Source organism: Mobula birostris, chromosome 3 (genome assembly GCF_030028105.1).
Source record: "Mobula birostris isolate sMobBir1 chromosome 3, sMobBir1.hap1, whole genome shotgun sequence".
Classification (NCBI taxonomy): domain Eukaryota; kingdom Metazoa; phylum Chordata; class Chondrichthyes; order Myliobatiformes; family Myliobatidae; genus Mobula; species Mobula birostris.
In genome coordinates this window covers 170,844,264-170,865,950 of record NC_092372.1, presented here as the reverse complement: position 1 = coordinate 170,865,950, position 21,687 = coordinate 170,844,264, and the positions used below count along the sequence as shown (strand labels likewise).

The 21,687-nt window shown below is 41.2% G+C and overlaps 1 protein-coding gene across 3 annotated transcripts in view; it reads right to left on the bottom strand.

Moving 5' to 3' along the window:
* Nucleotides 1-872: 872 nt before the first annotated feature.
* The window catches only part of LOC140195412 (ras-related protein Rab-5A), a 57,448-nt gene continuing 36,633 nt past the window's right edge, over nucleotides 873-21,687 (bottom strand). For all 3 annotated transcript variants that reach the window (XM_072253665.1, XM_072253667.1, XM_072253668.1), the window contains exons 5-6: nucleotides 14,112-14,205; nucleotides 873-2,197 (exon numbers count right to left, since the gene is read on the bottom strand). In XM_072253665.1, the coding sequence (XP_072109766.1) occupies nucleotides 2,082-2,197; nucleotides 14,112-14,205 (210 nt within the window). In that variant the 3' untranslated portion in view covers nucleotides 873-2,081. The remainder of the gene's footprint in view (nucleotides 2,198-14,111; nucleotides 14,206-21,687) is intronic.

Sequence of the window (21,687 nt, the reverse complement as noted above, 5' to 3'; positions counted from 1 at the left end):
ATTGACCACAGATAACTCACCTAATTAGAACAATGTCATGAGATCTATTGTCTACTACCAGGCATTATTTTGCATTTAATATGAAAGACAGTATCCTTGGATCCACCATTATCAGAGTATCCTTAAGGAACCACGTGGCTTACTTTTGCTGTTTCTCATGTTCAATACTAGCAGAGTAAAGTTATTATCATGTCTGCGACTGAAAATTGTTGAATTATTGCACCTGCACTTATAGTCACGGTTAAATAATTGTTCAAGGAATATTCAAGAGTCAGAGGGAATGATAGCATACCTAATTTTGCTGTAACATTTTACAAATCCAATTGGCATTGATGCAGCTGTTTCCTAACTAAATATCAGTAACATAATGACTGACCAATAAAAACTACCCTCCTCTTCCCTATCCCACACAAGTTATGATGTAGAGATGAAATCAACTATACATCACTGAATATTTAGTGCAGTGCTCTTTGTGTGCTCTTAAACAATAATGTTTATAACAAGGCCAGAAAATTGGTTGATTCTAATTCAAGAAAGTATCCAACGTTATTTCCTTGGGTCAAAAGACCCTAAACTGCTGGGATTTAGAATGGAATATTTATGATACAGGGATGGGCCTATAACTTCATGACTAATGAAGCATTTCACATTACACCCTCCCCCCTAAAAAAGTTCCCACAAAATCTGAAAAGCCTTCAAAATTAACAAAATATTTGAAATGTTCAACAATTCAGCAGCATTAATGCAACCTGCAACATAAACTGTTACTCTTTAAATTTACCTTCCTGGTTACACATCAAATTTGAAAATGAGTGATTAATGTTTGACTGATTTAATATTTCTAACATTCCAGTTCATAAATCTCTCAATGATTTAACACCAACATTTTGAATATATTTATTTACACATTTTAACAAATTGATTAGACACATCCAATTTCTAACAGGTGAATAAATACAAAAACCCGTGACTGTTAAATTTTTAGTCTGAAATTGCATTACATGGATTGAGCCAAAGGAGGAAGAGTTTCAGATTACCATTACTATCTGAATTATTGCATTTAAAAAATCATTAGTTTACCCATTGTTAAATGCAAAGCCATTACCCTTTCTCCTTTTGCTAAGCATTTCATTTTAATGCAACAGCATAATTTTTTTTTACATGTTGTGCTATTGGTTTATTAGTTAATTCACCTTTTAGAAGATATCAGTACTGCAAACTAACTACAAAAATTGTGCATTACAATGGAAAAAGAAAACATTCTGTAACAAAAAAATACACATTTAGGAACGCTGGAAAAATTACTGAAGGAATTTATGGTCATTACTTACAGTACATACAATTGTAGAGTGCCCTATGCTGTATTTATATCATAATTATAAAGTTTATAACTTCTATAGCAAATCTTATGATCTGCATAATTAGTTCAGTATTTTTAATGATTTTCCTACCAGAGCAGTCCGATAAATTTATGTAAATGCAGACCACATCATGATACCTTATTTACAAAGGAAATGGATCAGAGTAATTTGAAAGTAATGATAATGAAGGAATATATATAAGAAAATGTTAGTGCAAGGGGTGGTACAGCTTTTACACAACCTGCCAAAATACGATTCAGTTCAATTCTATTCTATTTGCAGATCAGATTGCTGAAGGAAAGTTAACACTTTCAAATTTCCAATAAATAATTTTAGATGAAGGTGTTTTAATTATATACTGTACACCCAATATAAACATGAGCATTAACCAAATGGCCATTGCTTATTAGCAATTGGATACAGTTAACAGTATAAATTTCAATTGTTACATTAGAATCACCAATTTAAGCAGGCTTTTAAGGTTTCATTAATCCATCTCTACAGATGGCAAACATTATGCTTGTACCAAGCAATGCATACATTTGCCAATTGAAAAGACTGTTTTGCAATTTAAAAGTTAAGAGATCAATTTGTATTAGAAATGTAACTATATTCCCCACTAAGAATTGGAATCCAGAGCAATTTGTTAACTTAGGTTTTTCCATTACAAAGCAGTAGTGAAATGGATAATGGGGTTACAGATTTGCATTAGAAACAGGTCTAGTTACTACAGCACTGGGTCTTGGTCTGTTGGGTGGGTTCATGAAGATCTACACCTCTGCTTCTTCCACTGTTTGGTCCTGTATTTTGAGGCTCATTCTTGGGCAATTTCTTTGCTGTAAGGAAAAAAACTGAAGGTTACTTTTAACTTTAGTTTAAAAAAAATCTAAATATTCTTTCTTTACTGTGCAAAGTAGATTTAAAAATACCACATTCTTCGTGATAAGAAATTGAGTTTTTATGTCTTGAAATTGAATATCACCTTTCTCATCACAACATTATAAAAAATAAATTAAAGTTGTCATGATTCCTGAACCAGTGTTAGGATTGTTTACACCAGACAGTGCCTGTGCCCTATCCACAGGGCCACACTACATTTAGGTTCAGGAAGCTAAAAATCAAACAGCAGTTCCCAAACCTTTTTATGCTATGAACCCCTACCATTAACTGAGGAGACCTTGGATGCCAGTTTGGGAAACCCTGACCTAGAAGGACGTGAGAAATAGCAAGATCAACATGGAGCATGCTAAAAGGCATCTTGCAATAAAGGAGGTGGTTATTAAAGAACATTAAAGTGGTTAAGTCCCCAGAGCCTGATGGGGTATACACTAGGTTATTAAGAGGTTTGATACAAGAGTGCTGAAGCCTTGATCAATACCTTTGTGTTCTCCAACCAACTACAAGCAAGATCCTAGAGTGAATAGCTCTCATGCTGTTCCATTATTCAAATTTTCAAATTCAAAGTATATTATCAGAGTGTACAAATTATATAACATGAGATTTGCTTGCTTAAAGGTAGCCACAAAGCAAGAAACACAAAAGAAACCGATTATAGAAAAAAAAGACCAACATCCGATGCAGAAGAGAAAGAAAAAAAACAAATGATGCAAACAATTGAATTGAACATTAGTCAAGAGAAATAGGGATACTATAGATAAACTGTAGACTGGTGAGTCTTACATCACTGGCTGGGAAGCTATTGCAAGGGATTCTTAAGGATTGGATTCATGAGCATTTTGAAGACCATAGCTGAATTACGGACAGTCAGCATGGCTTTGTATGGGGCAAGTTGCTACTAAATCGACTGAGTCCATGGCCTCCTCTACTGCCATGATGAGGCCACTCTCAGGTTGAAGTAGCAACACCTCATATTCCCTCTGGCAAGCCTCCAATCTGATGGCGTGAACATCAATTTCTCCAACTTCTGGTAATTTCTCTCCATCCCCCCCCCCCCTTATTCAGTTCTCCATTCTGGACCCTGCTCTTACCTCTTCTCTTCTCACCAGCTTATCACCTCCCCCATGTGTACCCCCCCCTTCCCTTTCTGCTGTAGTTCACTCTCCTCTCCTATCAGCTTTCTTCTCCAGCCTTTTCCACCTGTTACCTCCCAGCTTCTTACTTTATTCTCCTCCCCCACCCTAGATGGCTTCACCTATCACCTTCTAGCTTGTGCTCCTTCCCTCCCCCACGTTCTTATTCTGGGTTCTTCCTCCTTCCTTTCCAGCCCCGAAGAAGGGTCTCAGCGCGAACCATCAACTGTTTATTAATTTCCACAGATGCTGGCTAACCTGCTGAATTTCTCCAGCATTTTGTGTGTTTATCTAATCAGTCAATCATATAGCAGCAACTCAATGCATAAAAGCACACAGACATGATCAAGAGGTTCAGCTGTTGTCCAGACCAAGCTTCAGAATGGGGAAGAAATGTGATTCAAGTGACTTTGACCATGGAATGAATGCTGATGCCTGACAGGTGGTTTGAGTATTTGAGTATTTGAGAAACTGCTCATTTCCTGGGATTTTCACGCACAACAACTTCTACAGATGATAGAGAATCATGCAAGAAACAAAAAAAAGTGAGCTGTGGGTGAAAACTGCTATTTAATGAGGTCAGAGGACAACGGCCAGACTGGTTCAAGCCGACAGGATGGCGTAACTCAAATAATCACACGTTACAACAGAGGGGGCAGAAGAGCATCTCTGAATGCACAAATACAGCAGCAAAAGGCCACAAACATACATTTAGTGACCACTTTATTAAGTACAGGAGGTACCCAAATAATTGGTCCCTGATTGTATAATAACCTGGATGAAAATATAAATGGATGGATTATTAAGTTTATAGATGATATGAAGATTACTGGTGCTGTAGCTGGTGTAGAACATTGCTAAGGAATATAGTGGGATATAGATCAGTTGCAGGTATGGGCAAAGAAATAGCAGAATGAGTTTAATCCAGTCAAATGTGAGGTGTTGGGCTTTGGGAGATCAAATGAAAAGGGAAAGTACACTGCTAACAGCAAGACTCATAATGATGTTGATAAACCCCGAGATTCCACTGCGTAAAAAATTTCCCTGAAAGTGGCTGCATAAGTTGATAGGATAGTGGAGTGGAATATAGCATGCTTGTCTCCATTAGTGAAGGCATTGCGCTCAAGAGGCAGGAAAATATTTTGCAACCCTAGTTACGCCGCATTTGGAGTACTGCATTCCCATAATATGAAGGATGTGGAGGCTCTGGAAGAAATGCAGGAAAGTTGCCTGGATTAGAGGGCATGTGCTTATAAAGAGAGGTTAGACAAACGGGTTATTTTTGTGATGCGGCCAAAACTGGGGAGGGGGAGATCTGATAGATATTTAAAAGATTATCCTTTGTATAGACACCCAATCTTTCTCCCCAGGATCAAAATGCCTAATACTAGAAGACATGAATTTAAGCTGAGAAGGGATAGGTTCGAAAGAGATGTGCAGGGCAAGCGTTCATTTACCTGGAAAATTCTTTACATTAATTTGCATGAAATATGCCACGAGGGATGGTAGACAATAGACAATAGGTGCAGGAGTAGGCCATTCGGCCCTTCGAGCCAGCACCACCATTCACTGTGATCATGGCTGATCATCCACAATCAATACCCCGTTCCTGCCTTCTCCCCATATCCCTTGACTCTGCTATAATTAAGAGCTCTATCTAACTCTTTCTTGAAAGCATCCAGAGAATTGGCCTCCACTGCCTTCTGAGGCAGAGCATTCCACAGATCCACAACCCTCTGGGTGAAAAAGTTTTTCCTCAACTCCATTCTAAATGGCCTACCCTTATTCTCAAATTGTGGCCTCTGGTTCTGGACTCCCCAACATCGGGAACATGTTTCCTGCCTCTAGCTCCTATACTCAACTCCCCTTGTTATGAAGGCCAACACGCCATTAGCTTTCTTCAATGACTGCTGTACCTGCATGTTTACTTTCAGTGACTGGTGAACAAGGACACCTAGCTCTTGTTGTATTTCTCCTTTTCCTAACTTGACACCATTCAAATAGTAATCTGCCTTCCTGTTCTTGCCACCAAAGTGGATAACCTCACATTTATCCACATTAAACAGCATCTGCCATGCATCTGGGCACTCATCCAACCTGTCCAAGTCATCCTGCATTATCTCAACATCCTCCACACATTTCACACTGCCACCCAGCTTTGTGTCATCTGCAAATTTGCTAATGTTACTTTTAATCCCTTCATCTAAACCATTAATGTATATTGTAAATAGCTGCGGTCCCAGCACCAAGCCTTGCAGTACCCCACTAGTCACCGCCTGCCAGTCTGAAAGGGACCTGTTAATCCCTACTCTTTGTTTCCTGTCTGCCAACCAATTTTCTATCCATGTCAGTACCCTACCCCCAATACCAAGTGCTCTAATTTTGCCCACTAATCTCCTATGTGGGACCTTTATCAAAGGCTTTCTGGAAGTCCAGGTACACTACACCTACTGGCTCTCCCTTGTTCATTTTCATAGTTACATCCTCAAAAAATTCCAGAAGATTAGTCAAACATGATTTCCCCTTCGTAAATCCATGCTGACTCCGACCGATCCTGTTACTGCTATCCAATGTGCCACTATTTCATCCTTTATAATTGACTCCAGCATCTTCCCCACCACTGATATCAGGCTAACTGGTCTATAATTCCCTGTTTTCTCTCTCTCTCTCCTTTCTTAAAAAGTGGGATAACATTAGCTACCCTCCAGTCCTCAGGAACTGATCCTGAATCTATAGAACATTGTAAAATAATTACCAATGCGTCCACGATTTCTAGAGCCACCTCCTTAAATACCCTGGGGTGCAGACCATCAGGCCCTGGGGAGTTATCAGCCTTCAGTCCCATCAGTCTATCCAACACCATTTTCTGCCTAATGTGAATCTCCTTCAATTCCTCCGTTACCCTAGGTCCTCCGGCTACTATTACATCTGGGAGATTGTTTGTGTCTTCCCTAGTGAAGACAGATCCAAAGTACCTATTCAACTCGTCTGCCATATCCTTGTTCCCCATAATAAATTCACCCGTTTCTGTCTTCAAGGGCTCAACTTTGGTCTTAACTAATTTATTCCTCTTCACATACCTAAAGAAGCTTTTACTATCCTCCTTTATATTCTTGGCTAGCTTGCCCTTGTATCTCATTTTTTCTCCACGTATTGCCTTTTTACTTATCCTCCATTGCTCTTTAAAAGTTTCCCAATCCTCTGGCTTCCTGCTCATCTTTGCTATGTTATACTTCTTCCCTTTTATTTTTATACTGTCCTTGACTTCCCTTGTCAGCCATGGTCGCCCCTTACTCCCCTTAGAATCTTTCTTCCTCTTTGGAATGAACTGATCCTGCATCTTCTGTATTATTCCCAGAAATACCTGCCATTGTTGTTCCACTGTCATTCCTGCTAGGGTATCTTTCCAGTCAACTTTGGCCAGCTCCTCCCTCATGGCTCCATAGTCCCCTTTGTTCAACTGCAATACTGACACTTCCGATTTTCCCTTCTCCTTCTCAAATTGTAGATTAAAACTTATCATATTATGGTCACTACCTCCTTTACCTTGAGTTCCCTTATCAAATCCGATAATTTGATAAGGGAACTAATCCGTAGTGGAGGCAAATATGACAGCAACTTTTAAGAGGCTCTTAGATTGGAATATGGTTGTGCAGAAAATGAAGGGATATGGACAATGTATAGACAGAAGGCAGTAATCAGAATCAGGTTTATAATTACTGGTATATGTTGTGAAATTTGTCGTGTTGTTTTGCTGCAGAAATACAATGAAGTACATAAAAATACAATAAATTACAATTTAGTTAGGTATTTAATCACTAGTTTAATTAGCTTGGCACAACATCAGGGGCTGAAGGGCCTATTACTGTAATGTACTGTTTTATATTTAAAGTCTCTTCAGACATCTGTTGAATTGTCAATTGTAGGGACAAAGAAATCCAGGGCAGACAGACAGCTAAAACACACAATAACTGCAAGGAGAGAAGCTGACCGTAAGCCAGCTTTATAAATGAGGGACACAGATAAAGTGGATGGTCACAGTCACCACCACCAAATCCCAACACCTCACAATCCCTAAGGAAGGGAGTTTAAACTAGAGGGCATTTGATTATGTTGAGAGGGAAAAGATTTAAAGGGGATGGTGGGTATATGGAGTACGTTGTCAAAAGCACTAGTAGAGGTGGATATAAGACATTGGATATGTTCATGAATAGGAAGACTTAGAGGGACATGGGCCCATGCAAGCAAATTGGACTAGTTCAGAAAGGCACCTTGGTCAGTATAGAACCATAGAAACTACAGCACAGAAACAGGCCCTTTGGCCCTTCTTGGCTGTGCCAAACCATTTTCTGCCTAGTCCCACTGACCTGCACACGGACCATATCCCTCCATACACCTCCCATCCATGTATCTGTCCAATTTATTCTTAAATGTTAAAAAAGAGCCCGCATTTACCACCTTGTCTGGCAGCTCATTCCATACTCTCACCACTCTGTGTGAAGAAGCCCCCCCCTAATGTTCCCTTTGAACTTTTCCCCCCTCACCCTTAACCCATGTCCTCTGGTTTTTTTCTCCCCTTGCCTCAGTGGAAAAAGCCTGCTTGCATTCACTCTATCTATACCCATCATAATTTTATATACCTCTATCAAATCTCCCCTCATTCTTCTACACTCCAGGGAATAAAGTCCTAACCTATTCAACCTTTCTCTGAAACTGAGTTTCTCAAGTCCCGGCAACATCCTTATAAACCTTCTCTGCACTCTTTCAACCTTATTTATATCCTTCCTGTAATTTGGTGACCAAAACTGAACACAATACTCCAGATTCGGCCTCACCAATGCCTTATACAACCTCATCATAACATTCCAGCTCATATACTCAATACTTTGATTAATAAAGGCCAATGTACCAAAAGCTCTCTTTACGACCCTATCTACCTGTGACAACACTTTTAGGGAATTTTGTATCTGTATTCCCAGATCCCTCTGCCTTACCATTAACCCTGTATGTTCTACGTTGGTTTGTCCTTCCAACGTGCAATACCTCACACTTGTCAGTATTAAACTCCATCTGCCATTTTTCAGCCCATTTTTCCAGATGGTCCAAGCCCCTCCACAGGCTCTGAGAACCTTCCTCACTGTCTACTACACCTCCAATCTTTGTATCATCAGCAAACTTGCTGATCCAATTTACCACATTATCATCCAGATCATTGATATAGATGACAAATAACAATGGACCCAGCACTGATCCCTGCGGCACACCACTAGTCACAGGCCTCCACTCAGAGAAGCAATTCTCTACTACCACTCTCTGGCTTCTTCCATCGAGCCAATGTCTAATCCAATTTACCACCCCTCCATATATACCTAGCGACTGAATTTTCCTAACTAACCTCCCATGCGGGACCTTGTCAAAGGCCTTATTGAAGTCCATGTAGACAATATCCACTGCCTTCCCTTCATCCACTTTCCTGGTAACCTCCTCGAAAAACTCCAACAGATTGGTCAAACATGACCTACCACGCACAAAGCCATGTTGACTCTCCCTAATAAGCCCCTGTCTATCCAAATGCTTGTAGATTCTGTCTCTTAGCACTCCCTCCAATAACTTACCTACTACTGACGTTAAACTCACCGGCCTATAATTTCCCAGATTACTTTTCGATCCTTTTTTAAACAACGGCACAACATGAGCCACTCTCCAATCCTCCGGCACTTCACCCGTAGACAGCAACATTTTAAATATTTCTGCCAGGGCCCCCGCAATTTCAACACTAGTCTCCGTCAAGGTCCAAGGGAACACTCTGTCAGGTCCCGGGGATTTATCCACTTTAATTTTCCTCAAGAAAGCAAGCACCTCCTCCTTTTCAATCTGTACAGTTTCCATGGTCTCACTACTTGATTCCCTCAATTCCATAGATTTCATGCCAGCGTCCTTAGTAAATACAGACGCAAAAAACCTATTTAAGATCTCCCCCATTTCCTTTGGTTCCGCACAAAGCCGACCACTCTGATCTTCAAGAGGACCAATTTTATCCCTTACAATCCTTTTGCTCTTAATATACTTGTAAAAGCTTTTTGGATTATCCTTCACTTTGACTGCCAAGGCAACCTCATGTCTTCTTTTTGCCCTCCTGATTTCTTTCTTAAGTATTTTCTTGCACTTCTTATACTCCTGAAGCACCTGATTTACCCCGTTTCCTATACATTTCATACAACTCCCTCTTCTTCTTTATCAGAGTTGCAATATCCCTTGAGAACCAAGGTTCCTTATTCCTATTCAATTTGCCTTTAATCCTGACAGGAACATACAAATTCTGCACTCTCAAAATTTCCCCTTTGAAGGCTTCCCACCTACCAATCACATCTTTGCCAGAGAACAACCTGTCCCAATCCACGTTTTTTAGATCCTTTCTCATTTCTTCAAATTTGGCCTTCTTCCAGTTCAGAACCTCAACCCTAGGACCAGATCTATCCTTGTCAAATTGAATCAAATTGAAACTAATGGTGTTATGATCACTGGAACCAAAGTGCTCCCCTACACAGACTTCCGTCACTTGCCCTAATTCGTTTCCTAACAGGAGATCCAATATTGCATCCCCTCTAGTTAGTCCCTCTATATACTGATTTAGAAAACTTTCCTGAACACATTTTACAAACTCTAAACCATCTAGACCTCTAACAGTATGGGAGTCCCAATCAATGTATGGAAAATTTAAAATCTCCTACCACCACAACTTTCTGTTTCCTGCAGTTGCCTGCTATCTCTCTGCAGATTTGCTCTTCCAAGTCTCGTTGACTATTGGGTGGTCTGTAATACAACCCCACTAATGTGGCCATACCTTTCCTGTTTCTCAGCTCCACCCATAAGGACTCAGTAGGCAAGCCCTCTAATCTGTCCTGCCTGAGCACTGCTGTAATATTTTCCCTAACAAGCAATGCTACTCCCCCACCTTTCATTCCTCTGCCTCGATCACATCTGAAACATCAGAACCCTGGAATATTAAGTTGCCAGTCCTGCCCCTCCTGTAGCCAAGTTTCACTAATTGCTACAACATCATAATTCCACATGTCAATCCACGCCCTCAACTCATCCGCCTTCCCCGCAATACTCCTAGCATTGAAATATATACACCTCAGAAGATTTTTACCACCACTCACAACCTTTCTATCAGCGGACTTGCTTAAACTTTCAACATCATTTATTTTCACCCCAGCCACACTGTCAGCTCTGGCACTCTGGTTCCCATCCCCCTGCAAATCTAGTTTAAAGCCTCCCCAGTAGCACTAACAAACCTTCCTGAAAGGATATTGGTCCCCCTGTGGTTCAAGTGTAACCTGTCTCTCTTGTACAGGTCCCACCTGCCCCAGAAGAGGTCCCAATGATCCTGAAATCTGAAACCCTGCCCCCTAAACCAGTTCCTCAGCCATTTGTTCCTCCTCCAGAGCATCCTATTCCTACCCTCACTGGCACCTAGCACAGGTAGCAATCCTGAGATTACCACCCTTGAGGTCCTGCTTTTCAACTTCCTACCAAGCTCTCTATACTCACTGTCCAGGACCTCTTCACACTTCCTTGCTATGTCATTGGTACCGATGTGCACCACATCTGGCTGGTCACCCTCCCACTTCAGAATGTCATGCAATCGATCAGAGACATCCTTGACCCTAGCACCTGGGAGGCAACAAACCATCCTGGATTCTCTGTCACGACCACAGAACCTTCTATCTGCACCTCTAACTATCGAGACCCCTATCACTACCGCTCTCCTCTTTTTCCCCCCTCCCTTCTGCACTGCAGAGCCAGACTCAGTGCCAGAGATCCGGCTACTGCAGCTAGTCCCAGGTAAGTAATCCCCCCCAACAGTATCCAATGCGGTATACTTGTTGTTGAGGGGAATGGCCACAGGGGAACCCTGCTCTGCCTGCCCTTTCCTCTTCTCTCGCCTGACAGTGACCCAATTTCCTGTCCTCTGTATAATTAAGTTGGGGGCAGGGGGCCTGTCTCCGTGCTAGAAAACTGATTCTAAACTTCAATTATAAAAGAACCTCAGCAACAGAACACTTAAGAGTTACAGTAAACTTTCACAGTAAATGGATTAGGAATCAAGAATCATTTACTGAGGTTTTATAAATCAGTCTAGTTGAATCAGACAAGCAACATGTGAAGGATTACTGTCAAATGAATTTTAACCCCATTCTCTCCATTTTCAATTACATATTGGGAATTATTAATACCTGTTTAGAGTTATTTGCTTAGTTTTAGGGACTATAAATTTCACAAGCTACTTCTGAATAAGTCTCTCAAAGAATTCCCTTTTTCCCATGTGGTGAATACCCACTTCCTCATGCTTTTTGGAGTTGCTCAGTCAACTTATGACCCTTTAGCATCCCTCTTGCTCTTCTTATAGCCCTGGCAGTAAGCTAAGTTCTGAAGCATGCAGTGCAACACCATGGAGTTGGATTTGAAGCGTTGTAAGCCAAGTTGTGTCTCAAATCTAAGGAAAGATGTGCTTGACCTGAAGAGAGTCCAGAGGAGGCTCTGAAGAATGATCTCAGGGATGAAAGGCTGAGCATACAAGGAGCATTCAATGTCTCTGGACCTGTATTTGATGGAGTTCAGAAGGATGAGGGAGATCTCAATGGAACCTATTGGATACAGAAAGGCCTGGATGTGGTGAGAATGTTTCCATTTGTAGGAGTCTCAGATCAGAGGACAGCCTCAGAATGAAAGGATGTCCCTCTAAAACTGAATTGAATAGGAATTTCTTCAGCTAGAGAGTGGTGAATTTTTGGAATATGTTGCCACAGAGGGCTGTGGAGGCCAAGTCATTGGACATACTTGCTAGGTTCTTGACTGGTAAAAGGCTATGGACACAAGGTGGGAGAATAAAGTTGAAGCAATTGATTAAGTGAGGGAGCAGACATGATAGACTTAATGGCCTAATTCTGCTCATACATCTCATTGACTGCAAGTGGTTGGTATAAACTAGCTTGTTAGATGCAAGTCATGGAATCTAATTTTTAGAAGAAAATGAGTGCTTCCCACAGAATTCTGCAACTTCTGTGGTTCTTACTGCATCAGGAGTGGTAGCCAAGGGAAGTACAGGATCATTCTCATCACTCAAGATCCATCCTTCTGGAAAATAGACAGCACTATCTCCAAGGATATTGTAATTTCTGCTTCCTGGACACATTGAATTTACCATGATTACATTCTTCTGATGATAAGCAGACAAACATTGAAATAAAATACTTTACTATTAAAAGCTAAAATAGTTGATGGGATTCTTGAGGGCACATAAATACATCCAATGGCTACTTGCTTTTGTGGAAAGCCAGTGTACTTGTTCACTGACATCAAAATCAAAGCAGAAGTACTGACTTCTCTCCAAATACAGTACCTGGATGACTTCTTTGATGCAGCTAAACAGCAAACTAGAAAGTAGCAGAAATCTGCCGCAGTCATTTGGAAAGATCATGTGGTGAGAAAGTAGAGTCAATGTGATCTTGAACTTAATGGGCAAGTGCACTCCTAGCAATATAGTGGCTGAAAAATTTTCTACAGCATTCAGACGTTTCTTCTATTAGTCATCTGGGTTCCAGATAGTCTGCAGTGACATTACATCCTATGACAACAGACCATCACTGTTGGACTTACTGTCTTCTACCAGATGTTCCCAATGAAACTTTAATGACCACGTGACTATAACATCATCACCAGTAGTGTAATATTAGACTATTTATTGAAAGGGAAGTCCTGTAACTAAATACTCCTAAGTATTCCCTGGCAAGTTTCAGGGTATGTGGATTTGGAAAGTGTTTCAGCAATTTAAGGCATCCAGTTAGGTTTCCTTTTGGCATTTCATTATCCCCATAAATAACCTAAAAAGCAATAAAGTAACAAGATGTACTCCTTCCACTATGACTAATCCACAAAGGAAATGAATTAAATGCTAAGCATGCTCCTGTAATGGTACCTAGCAAATGGGGTGCTTTTATTACTTAAGATCCAGGTGCCTTTCCTGGGCCACAGAAATTTTCCATAGTTCCTTTGCTGCTACTAGGCTGTAGCAATTTGCACTTCTCTGAAATCAATTGGTACTATTATTCATGGTGTTACTATCTATTTTTCACCATCGTTCCTGCCATCTACTCTCACATAAAATCCATTTCCTGTTTCCTCTACCCCCTCCTTTTCCCAAGCTGTGTGCTTGCTTGTTGAATGCAGTCAATGAAAGGTCATTGATATAATTCAGTAACTCGGGAGACTTCATCCAGAGAGACATAATCTGACCTCAAGAATCTATCCTTGATTTTAAAGTCTTATTTCACATATCTAATGTGTTCCCATTTGGTTTAATTGCCATGTGGCAATATTTTACAAACTGGATTTAAACAATACTATCCAAAAACACTTATAGGCAACTTTTAATGCAACAACTGAAAATTAAATTTACATTAGAAATTATATTTCACCAAGAATGCAAATTAAAGAACAAACAATCTGCTGCAGGAACTCAGTAGGGTGAACACACATTTGAGAGGAATGGAATTGTTGACATTTTGGGTAAAAAAAATTCTACATTGGGATCTGAAACATCAACATTTTCTTCCCTTCATAATTCCTTTTCCCTCACATGCTGCTTGACCATTGAGCTCCTTCAGCTAATTTGTCGCTCCACATTCCAGAATCAAATTACCAGGATCAAATTTACCTATTGCCAAAAATATTTCATTCACATTCATTGAAGTCTTTGCAGATGTCTCCATGAATAATAAGCTGTTGTCATCTGCATAGGACTGTGCTTCCTACAAGAAAAAATAGAAAACAGTTTTCATGTATGCATCACAATTTTATCCTTTTGTTCATAAAAAAATGTTTTGTCGGCTTCGCATGAATCACTTGAGAATTACAATTCTTGTAAAGTTCTACAACATACAGTTTATAGAAATCATTTTGATTGATTCTATCAGTTTTTCCAGACATGGCATTCTATTTCTTTTTCTTTATATTTTTAATCTTCACTAGGAGGCAATTTGAGATACAATGCATTAAGAGCAAGCAATTCACCAACACACTTGAATCACGATTCCTTAAGTGTATTCTTGGATAATGAATAACATTAGATTAATTGACCAGATGTTCCAGATAGCTTCAACTCTAGAGCCTAAACAAAGAACACTGTCCAAATACATGCCATTCACAAAACAAAAAAAATGTAAATTCAACCTAGGCAATTATTACTCTATTTGTCTACTAATGTGGTATCATGCAGTAGCATGAACTCCTAACGACCTAGATGGGCATTAATGCACAAGCCTTGTCAGAGTCAATCCAGACACCACTGGAGCCTTTGACAACAAATGAACACCGAATTCCATTATCAGACAAACAAGCTTGAATTTGACATTAGGACTAAAGAATCCAAAGAAATCTAAATCAAATGTAATATTAGAGGCTGAAGTCAAAGATTATGACTACAAGCAGTGGCCAAAGATGCCAGCACCAGGTATTGAGAAGCGTCCAAGTGTTAAATGGTCATCCTTCCATTACAGGCTCAGAGAGATTATTCAGTGGCAGCTACAATGCTCTGTTCACTTCCAGTCCCAATTTCTCCAGTATTTAAATAGTTCATTTTGGCATGCACACAGCAGTAGGTTAATAACCTTTCAGAAAATCAACAAATGATTATAGCACAGAGTCAAGGGGAAAACATTTGACTCACCATGTCTATGCTGTCTTGCTAGTGGAGTAACATACAAGTTCCAATTCTTTTGTTATGAACTTTCAAATTATTTCATACTTATCCAATTACTTCTCGAAGATCACAATGGAACCTACCTCTACTATGCAGTAAGTGCATTCCAGGTTCCAACCAGAAGTCTTTTGAGAGGCTCGTCATGAGGCACATCAAGACCCTGCTGCCCCCCTCACTGGACCCCCCGCAGTTCACGTATCATCCCAACCGCTCAACAGACGATGCCATCACCACCACCCTCCACCTGGCCCTCACCCACTTGGACAAAAAAGACACGTACGTTCGAATGCTGTTCATAGATTTCAGTTCAGCATTCAACACAATCATTCCTCAGCACTTGACTGGAAAGCTGAAACTGCTGGGCCTGAACACCTCCCTCTGCAACTGGATTCAAGACTTCCTGACTGGGAGACCTCAGTCAGTCCAGATCGGGAGCAGCATCTCCAACACCATCAGTAAGCATGGTCCCCCCACCCCCCGCCCCCCAGGGCTGTGTGCTCAGTCCACTGCTGTTCACTCTGCTGACCCATGACTGTGCAGCAACACACAGCTCGAACCACATCATCAAGTTCGCCGATGACACGACCGTGGTGGGTCTCATCAGCAAGAATGATGAGTCAGCATACAGAGAGGAGGTGCAGTGGCTAACGGATTTGTGCAGAGCCAATAACCTATCTCTGAATGTGAACAAGACAAAAAAAGACAGTTGTCGACTTCAGGAGAGCACGGAGTGACCACTCTCCGCTGAACATCTACAGCTTCCCCACAGAGATCATTAAGAACACCAAATTTCTTGGTGTTCACCTGGTGGAGAATCTCACCTGGTTCCTCAACACCAGCTCCATAGCCAAGAAAGTCCAGCGACTTTCTGCGAAGGCTGAAAAAATTCCATCTTCCACCCCCCATCCTCACCACATTCTACAGAGGATGTATTGAGAGTATCCTGAGCAGCTAGATTATTGACTGGTTCGGAAATTGCACCGTCTCGGATTGCAAGACCCTGCAGTGAATAGTGAGCTCAGCTGAAGGGATGATCGGGGTGTCTCTTCCCGCCATGACAGAGATTTACACCACACGCTGCATCCGCATTGTGAAGGACCCCATGCACCCCTCATACAAACTCTTCTCCCTCCTGCCATCTGGTAAAAGGTACCGAAGCATTCGGGCTCTCACGACCAGACTGTGCAACAGTTTCTTCCCCGAAGCTATTAGACTGCTTAATTCCCAGAGTCTAGTCTGACACCAACCTATACACACACAGACACACACTCATCTGAACACCACTCCACTCCCTTTGCAATTTTTGCTCATTTCTTTCTTAATTCCTGCTAAAACATTATTTACATTTACATCATTTATTATATTGTAATTTGTCCTTTACTGTGCCTATTGTCTTGTTTATTAATTATTGTACTGTTTTGCACTGTTTTGTGCACTTTATGTAGTCCCATGTCGGCCTCAAGTCTAATGTAGTTTTGTGTTGTTTCTTGTAGCACCATGGTCCTGGAGGATCATTGTTTCATTTTTACTGTGTCCTGTACCAGCAGTTATGGTTGAAATGACAATAAAAGCGACTTGAACCAAATGTTGTAGGTTGTCCATGCCATTCTTTCTTTTCTTTATCTTACACATGTGACTTCTAGCCCTTGACCCCTCTACCAATATGAACACACTCTTTATATCCTTTCTGTTTAAATTACATTTTAATACTTTCACCAAATTTCCTCATCATTCTTTTTCTACAAAGTATACAGTGCCTTGCAAAAGTATTCAGTTCCCAATCCTTTGTTCACATAAATATTACAACTAGGGATTCTGATCAACTTAACTGAGAATTTGTATTTGTGAATCACATGCTCCTTTTTCCACAGTAGAGCCTCAAGGCTACAGAAGACAGATAATGGGTGACCGTCAGGAGAGGGAAGGGAGAATGTCAGATAGTGGAGAGCAGCCCTATAGCTGTCCTCCTCAACAATAAGTACTCCATTTTGAGTAGCTGGGGTGGGGAGGGGGGGAAGATGACCTACCTGTGGGAAGCAACAGCAGCCGTGCCTCTGGCATTGAGTCTCCTCCTGTGGCTCAGAAGGGTAGGGAACTAAAGAGAATGGCAGCAGCAATAGGGGACTCGAAAGTTAGGGAGACAGAAAGGTGATTCTGTGGATGTGAAAAAGAAACACAGGTGGTAGCTTGCCTCCCAGGTCCGCAATGTTTCTGAAAACATCCACAATATCCCGAAAAGGGAGGGTAAGCAGCTAAAAGTTGAGCTACATATTGATACCAATGACATAGGTAGAAAAAGGGAGGAGGTCCTGAAACAGAATATAGGGAAGTTAGGAAGGAAGCTGAGAAGCAGGACCTCAAGAGTAGTAGTCTCTGGATTGCTACCTCAACCATGCGACAGTGAGGATAGGAATAGAATGAGGTAGCAGATAAATGCATGGCTGAAGAATTGGAACGGGGGCAGGGATTCAGATTTCTGGATAATTGGGATCTCTTCTGGGGCAGGTGGGACCTGTACAAAAGTGACAGGTTGTACTTGAATCCAAGTGGGACCAATATTCTTCCGGGCAGGTTTACTAGAGCTGTTGGGAGTGGTTTAAACTAATATGGCGGGGAATGGGAACCATTATAATAGAGCTGAGGATGAGCCAGCAGGTTTACAAGTCGATGATGGATGTAACACAAATGTAAGGAAGGACAAGCCAATGATTGGGTACAAATGCAGACAGAGCAAAGAGTTAAATTATACCACAGAGGCCAAATTCAAAAAGGCAGGACTAATGAAGAATACAGAATAGCCTAACCTCAGTGGCTGGGAAAGTGTTGGAGTCAATTATTAAGGATGAGGTTTTGGGGAACTTGGAGACTAATAATAAAATAAGTCAAAATCAGCATGGTTTCTGTAAAGGGAAATCTTGCCTGACGAATTTGTTAAGTGTTTTTTGAAGAGGTAACAAGCAGGGTGGACAATGGAGAGGCAGTGGATGTCACTTACTTGCATTTTCAGAAGGCACTTGATAAGGTGCCACACATGAGGCTGCTTTAACAAGATAAAATCCTATGGTGTTACAGGAAAGATACTGCCATGGATAGAGGAATAACTGTCAGGCAGCAAGTGGGAAGAAAGGAGCCTTTTCTGCTTGGCTGTCAGTGGTGTTCCTCAAGGGTCAGTATTGCGACTGCTACCTTTCACATCGTTTGTCAATGATTTAGATAATGGAATTGATGGTGTTGTGTGGACGGGTAAGTCGTGCTGAGAAAGCAATGTGATTGCAGCAGGACAAATTGGAAGAATGAGCAAAAAAAGTGGCAGATGGAATACAGTATTAGGAAATATATGATAATGCATTTTGGTAAAAGGAACAATAGTGCAGTCTGTTATCTAAATGGGGAGAAGGTTCAAACATCAGAGGTGCAGAGAGACTTAGGAGTCCTTGTGCAAGACTCCCAGAAGGTTAATTTACAGGTTGAGTCTTTGGTGAAGAAGGCAAATGCAATGTTGGCATTTTTTTCCAAGGGGAATAGAATATAAAAGCAAAGAGATAATGCTGAGGCTTTATAAGGCACCAGTCGGACCACACTTAGAGTAGTGTCAATAGTTTTTGCCCCACATCTTAGAAAGGATGTGTTGTCATTGAAGAGAGTCCTGAGGTTCACAAGGATGATTCTGGGAGTGAAAGGGTTAAACATGTGAGGAGCATTTGGCAGCATTGGGTCTGTACTCACTGTAATTTAGAAGAATGCGGGGAGACCTCATTAAAGCTTAGCAAATGTTGAAAGGCCTAGATCGGGTGGACTTGGAGAGGATGTTTCCTCTGGTGGGGCTATCCAGAACTAGAAGGCACATGCTCAAAATTGATGGGGGACATTTTAGAACAGAGGCAAGGAGGAATTTTTTTAGCCGGAGAGTAGTGAATCTGTGGAATGCTCTGCCACAGACTGCAGTGGAGGCCAAGCCTGAGGGTGTATTTAAGGTGGAAGTTGATAGTTTCCTGATCAGTCAGGGCATCAAAGGATATGGCGAGAAAACAGGTGTAAGGGGTTGAGTGGAATCTGGGATCATTCAGACCTGATAGGCTGATTAGTCTAATTCTGCTCCTATTTCTTATGGTCTTAAAACAAAACAGGGAAAATTATAAAGCATGAAAAGCTAAAAATGCAAAAACTGAAATGTCAGCAATTCAGAAGTATTCCTTCTCTTTTGCTCAGTACTTGGTTGAACCACGTCTCACAGCTATTACAGCCAGAGTCTCTTTGGACAAATCTTTATCAATTTTGCCATTCCTCCTTGCAAAATTGCTCAACCTGTGCCAGATGGGTTGGGGAGTGGCAGTGGACAGCAGTCCTGAGGTCCTGCTGGAGATGTTCAATCGGGTTAAGGTCAGCACTCTGACCGGGCCACTTCTTCATTTGAAGGCACTCACTCCATGGTTGCTCTGGCAGTGTGCTTTGGATCACTGCCCAGCTGAAAGACAAATTTCCTCTACAGTTTAAGCTTCCTGGCAGACACTAGCAGGTTTTTAATTCAGGATCTCTCTGTATTTAGCAGCAATCATCTTCCCATCAATCCTGACCAGATTTCCAGTCCCATAGCATGACATCACCTCCACCATACTTTGCAATAGGGATGGTGTTACCTGGCTGATGCAGAGTTTTAGATTAATGCCACATGTACTGCTTAGTGTTGAGGACAAGAAGTTCCATTTTAGTCTCATCTGACCACAAGATCATCTTTGCACATCTTTAAAGTATCTTCTAAGCGAAGCTTTGCACAGCCTTTCTAGGCAAGGATATGTTTTTTTTAAGCCAGGGCTTCTTTCTAGCCATTGTTCCACAAATACACTTTTTGTGCAAGGCCTTAGAGATTGTGGAGCCATGAACTTCAACTCCAGTTGCAGCCACTGACTTCTACCACCTACTCAGTGGCAGCTGGCGTCATAGTAGCCTCTCTTACAAGTGCCACTCTTCTCCAGCTACTAAGTTTAGACAGCCAGCCTGACATGGGCAATGTGGCTGTAGTATCACCCACCCCCACCCCCAACTTTTTTTCATGGTGGACTGCACTGAGCTCCAAAGTATGCTGAATGCCTTTGAGATGGTCTTATACCCTTCCCAGATTTGTGCTTCTCTATACAATTTCCCTGACTTGCCTTGAATGCTCTTGTCTTCATTTTGGTTTGGTCTGTTGAAAATCTATATTACTTGACCTTAGAGAGATGGGGTTATTTATTCTTATGAATCCATTGAAAATAGATTATCCTCCAATATTCTACATCAACAAATTGGGTGAACACAAAATAATCTGCAGATGCTGGGGTCAAAGCAACACTCACAACATGCTGGAGGAAGGGTTGACGAAGGGTTCCGGCCCGAAATGTCAATCCATCTTTTCCACTGATGCTGCCCGACCTGCTGAGTTCCTCCAGCATGTTGTGAACAAATTGGGTGAGTTGGTAAGGTAATATACAGTATTGCACTTGAGGAAGGTTAGCGTAGCAATTACAAAGGGGATAAATACTTTTTCAGCCTCTGAATTTAGTAAATTGTTGACAGGTTTTGGAATTTTTAGCATCACACATAAAAGTTGCTGCTGAATGCAGCAGGCCAGGCAGCATCTCTAGGAAGAGGTGCAGTCGACGTTTCAGGCCGAGACCTGAAGGGTCGACTGCACCTCTTCCTAGCGATACTGCCTGGCCTGCTGCGTTCACCAGCAACTTTTATGTGTGTTGCTTGAATTTCCAGCATCTGCAGAATTCCCGTTGTTTGGAATTTTTATTTTGATTTGGCACAATGCACAATGTTTTGTAAGATAGATCAAAAACATCTACTTCAAAATATTTGAAAATTTAGGAAATGAGACATTAAAATGTGAACAACACATAACAAAAATGATGGAGGAACTCAGCAGGCCAGGCGGTGTCTATGGAAAAGAGTACAGTCAAAGTTTTGGGTAGAAACCCTTTGGCAGGACATTAAAATGTGAAAATACATTTTCACAGTACTGTAGCCCATGCTGCTCAAACCTATCATTGTAATAGAATCCCTGTTATCAACAAAGGTCAGTGCCAGGCCCATCATCGTTTACCATTTATACTAATGATTTGGATAAGAGTATAAAGGCATGGTTACTAAGTTTACAGATGAAACTGAAATAGGCTGACAGTGAAGGCTATCAGAAGTTACTGGGGGCTCTTGATCAGCTCAGTAAGTTGACCAAGCATATTCAGGCAAGTGCAAAGTGTTGCAGTTTGGAAATTCAAATTAACACAAGACTTCCAGAGTGAATGACAAGGCCTTGGGAAAATTGTAGAACAGAGGAACCTTGGAATTTGATTACATAGTTCACTGAAAGTACAGTCACAGGTATATAGGACGGTGAAGGTGGCTTTTGGCACATTAGCCTCATTAGTCAAGGGATTGAATATAAAATTTGGTTGTCATAGTGCAGTTGCACAAGATGTTGATGAGGCTGCAACGTTTTACACCCCTCTCCTCAGTTGGCATGGTATGTATATGCAATGAGCTGTCAGAG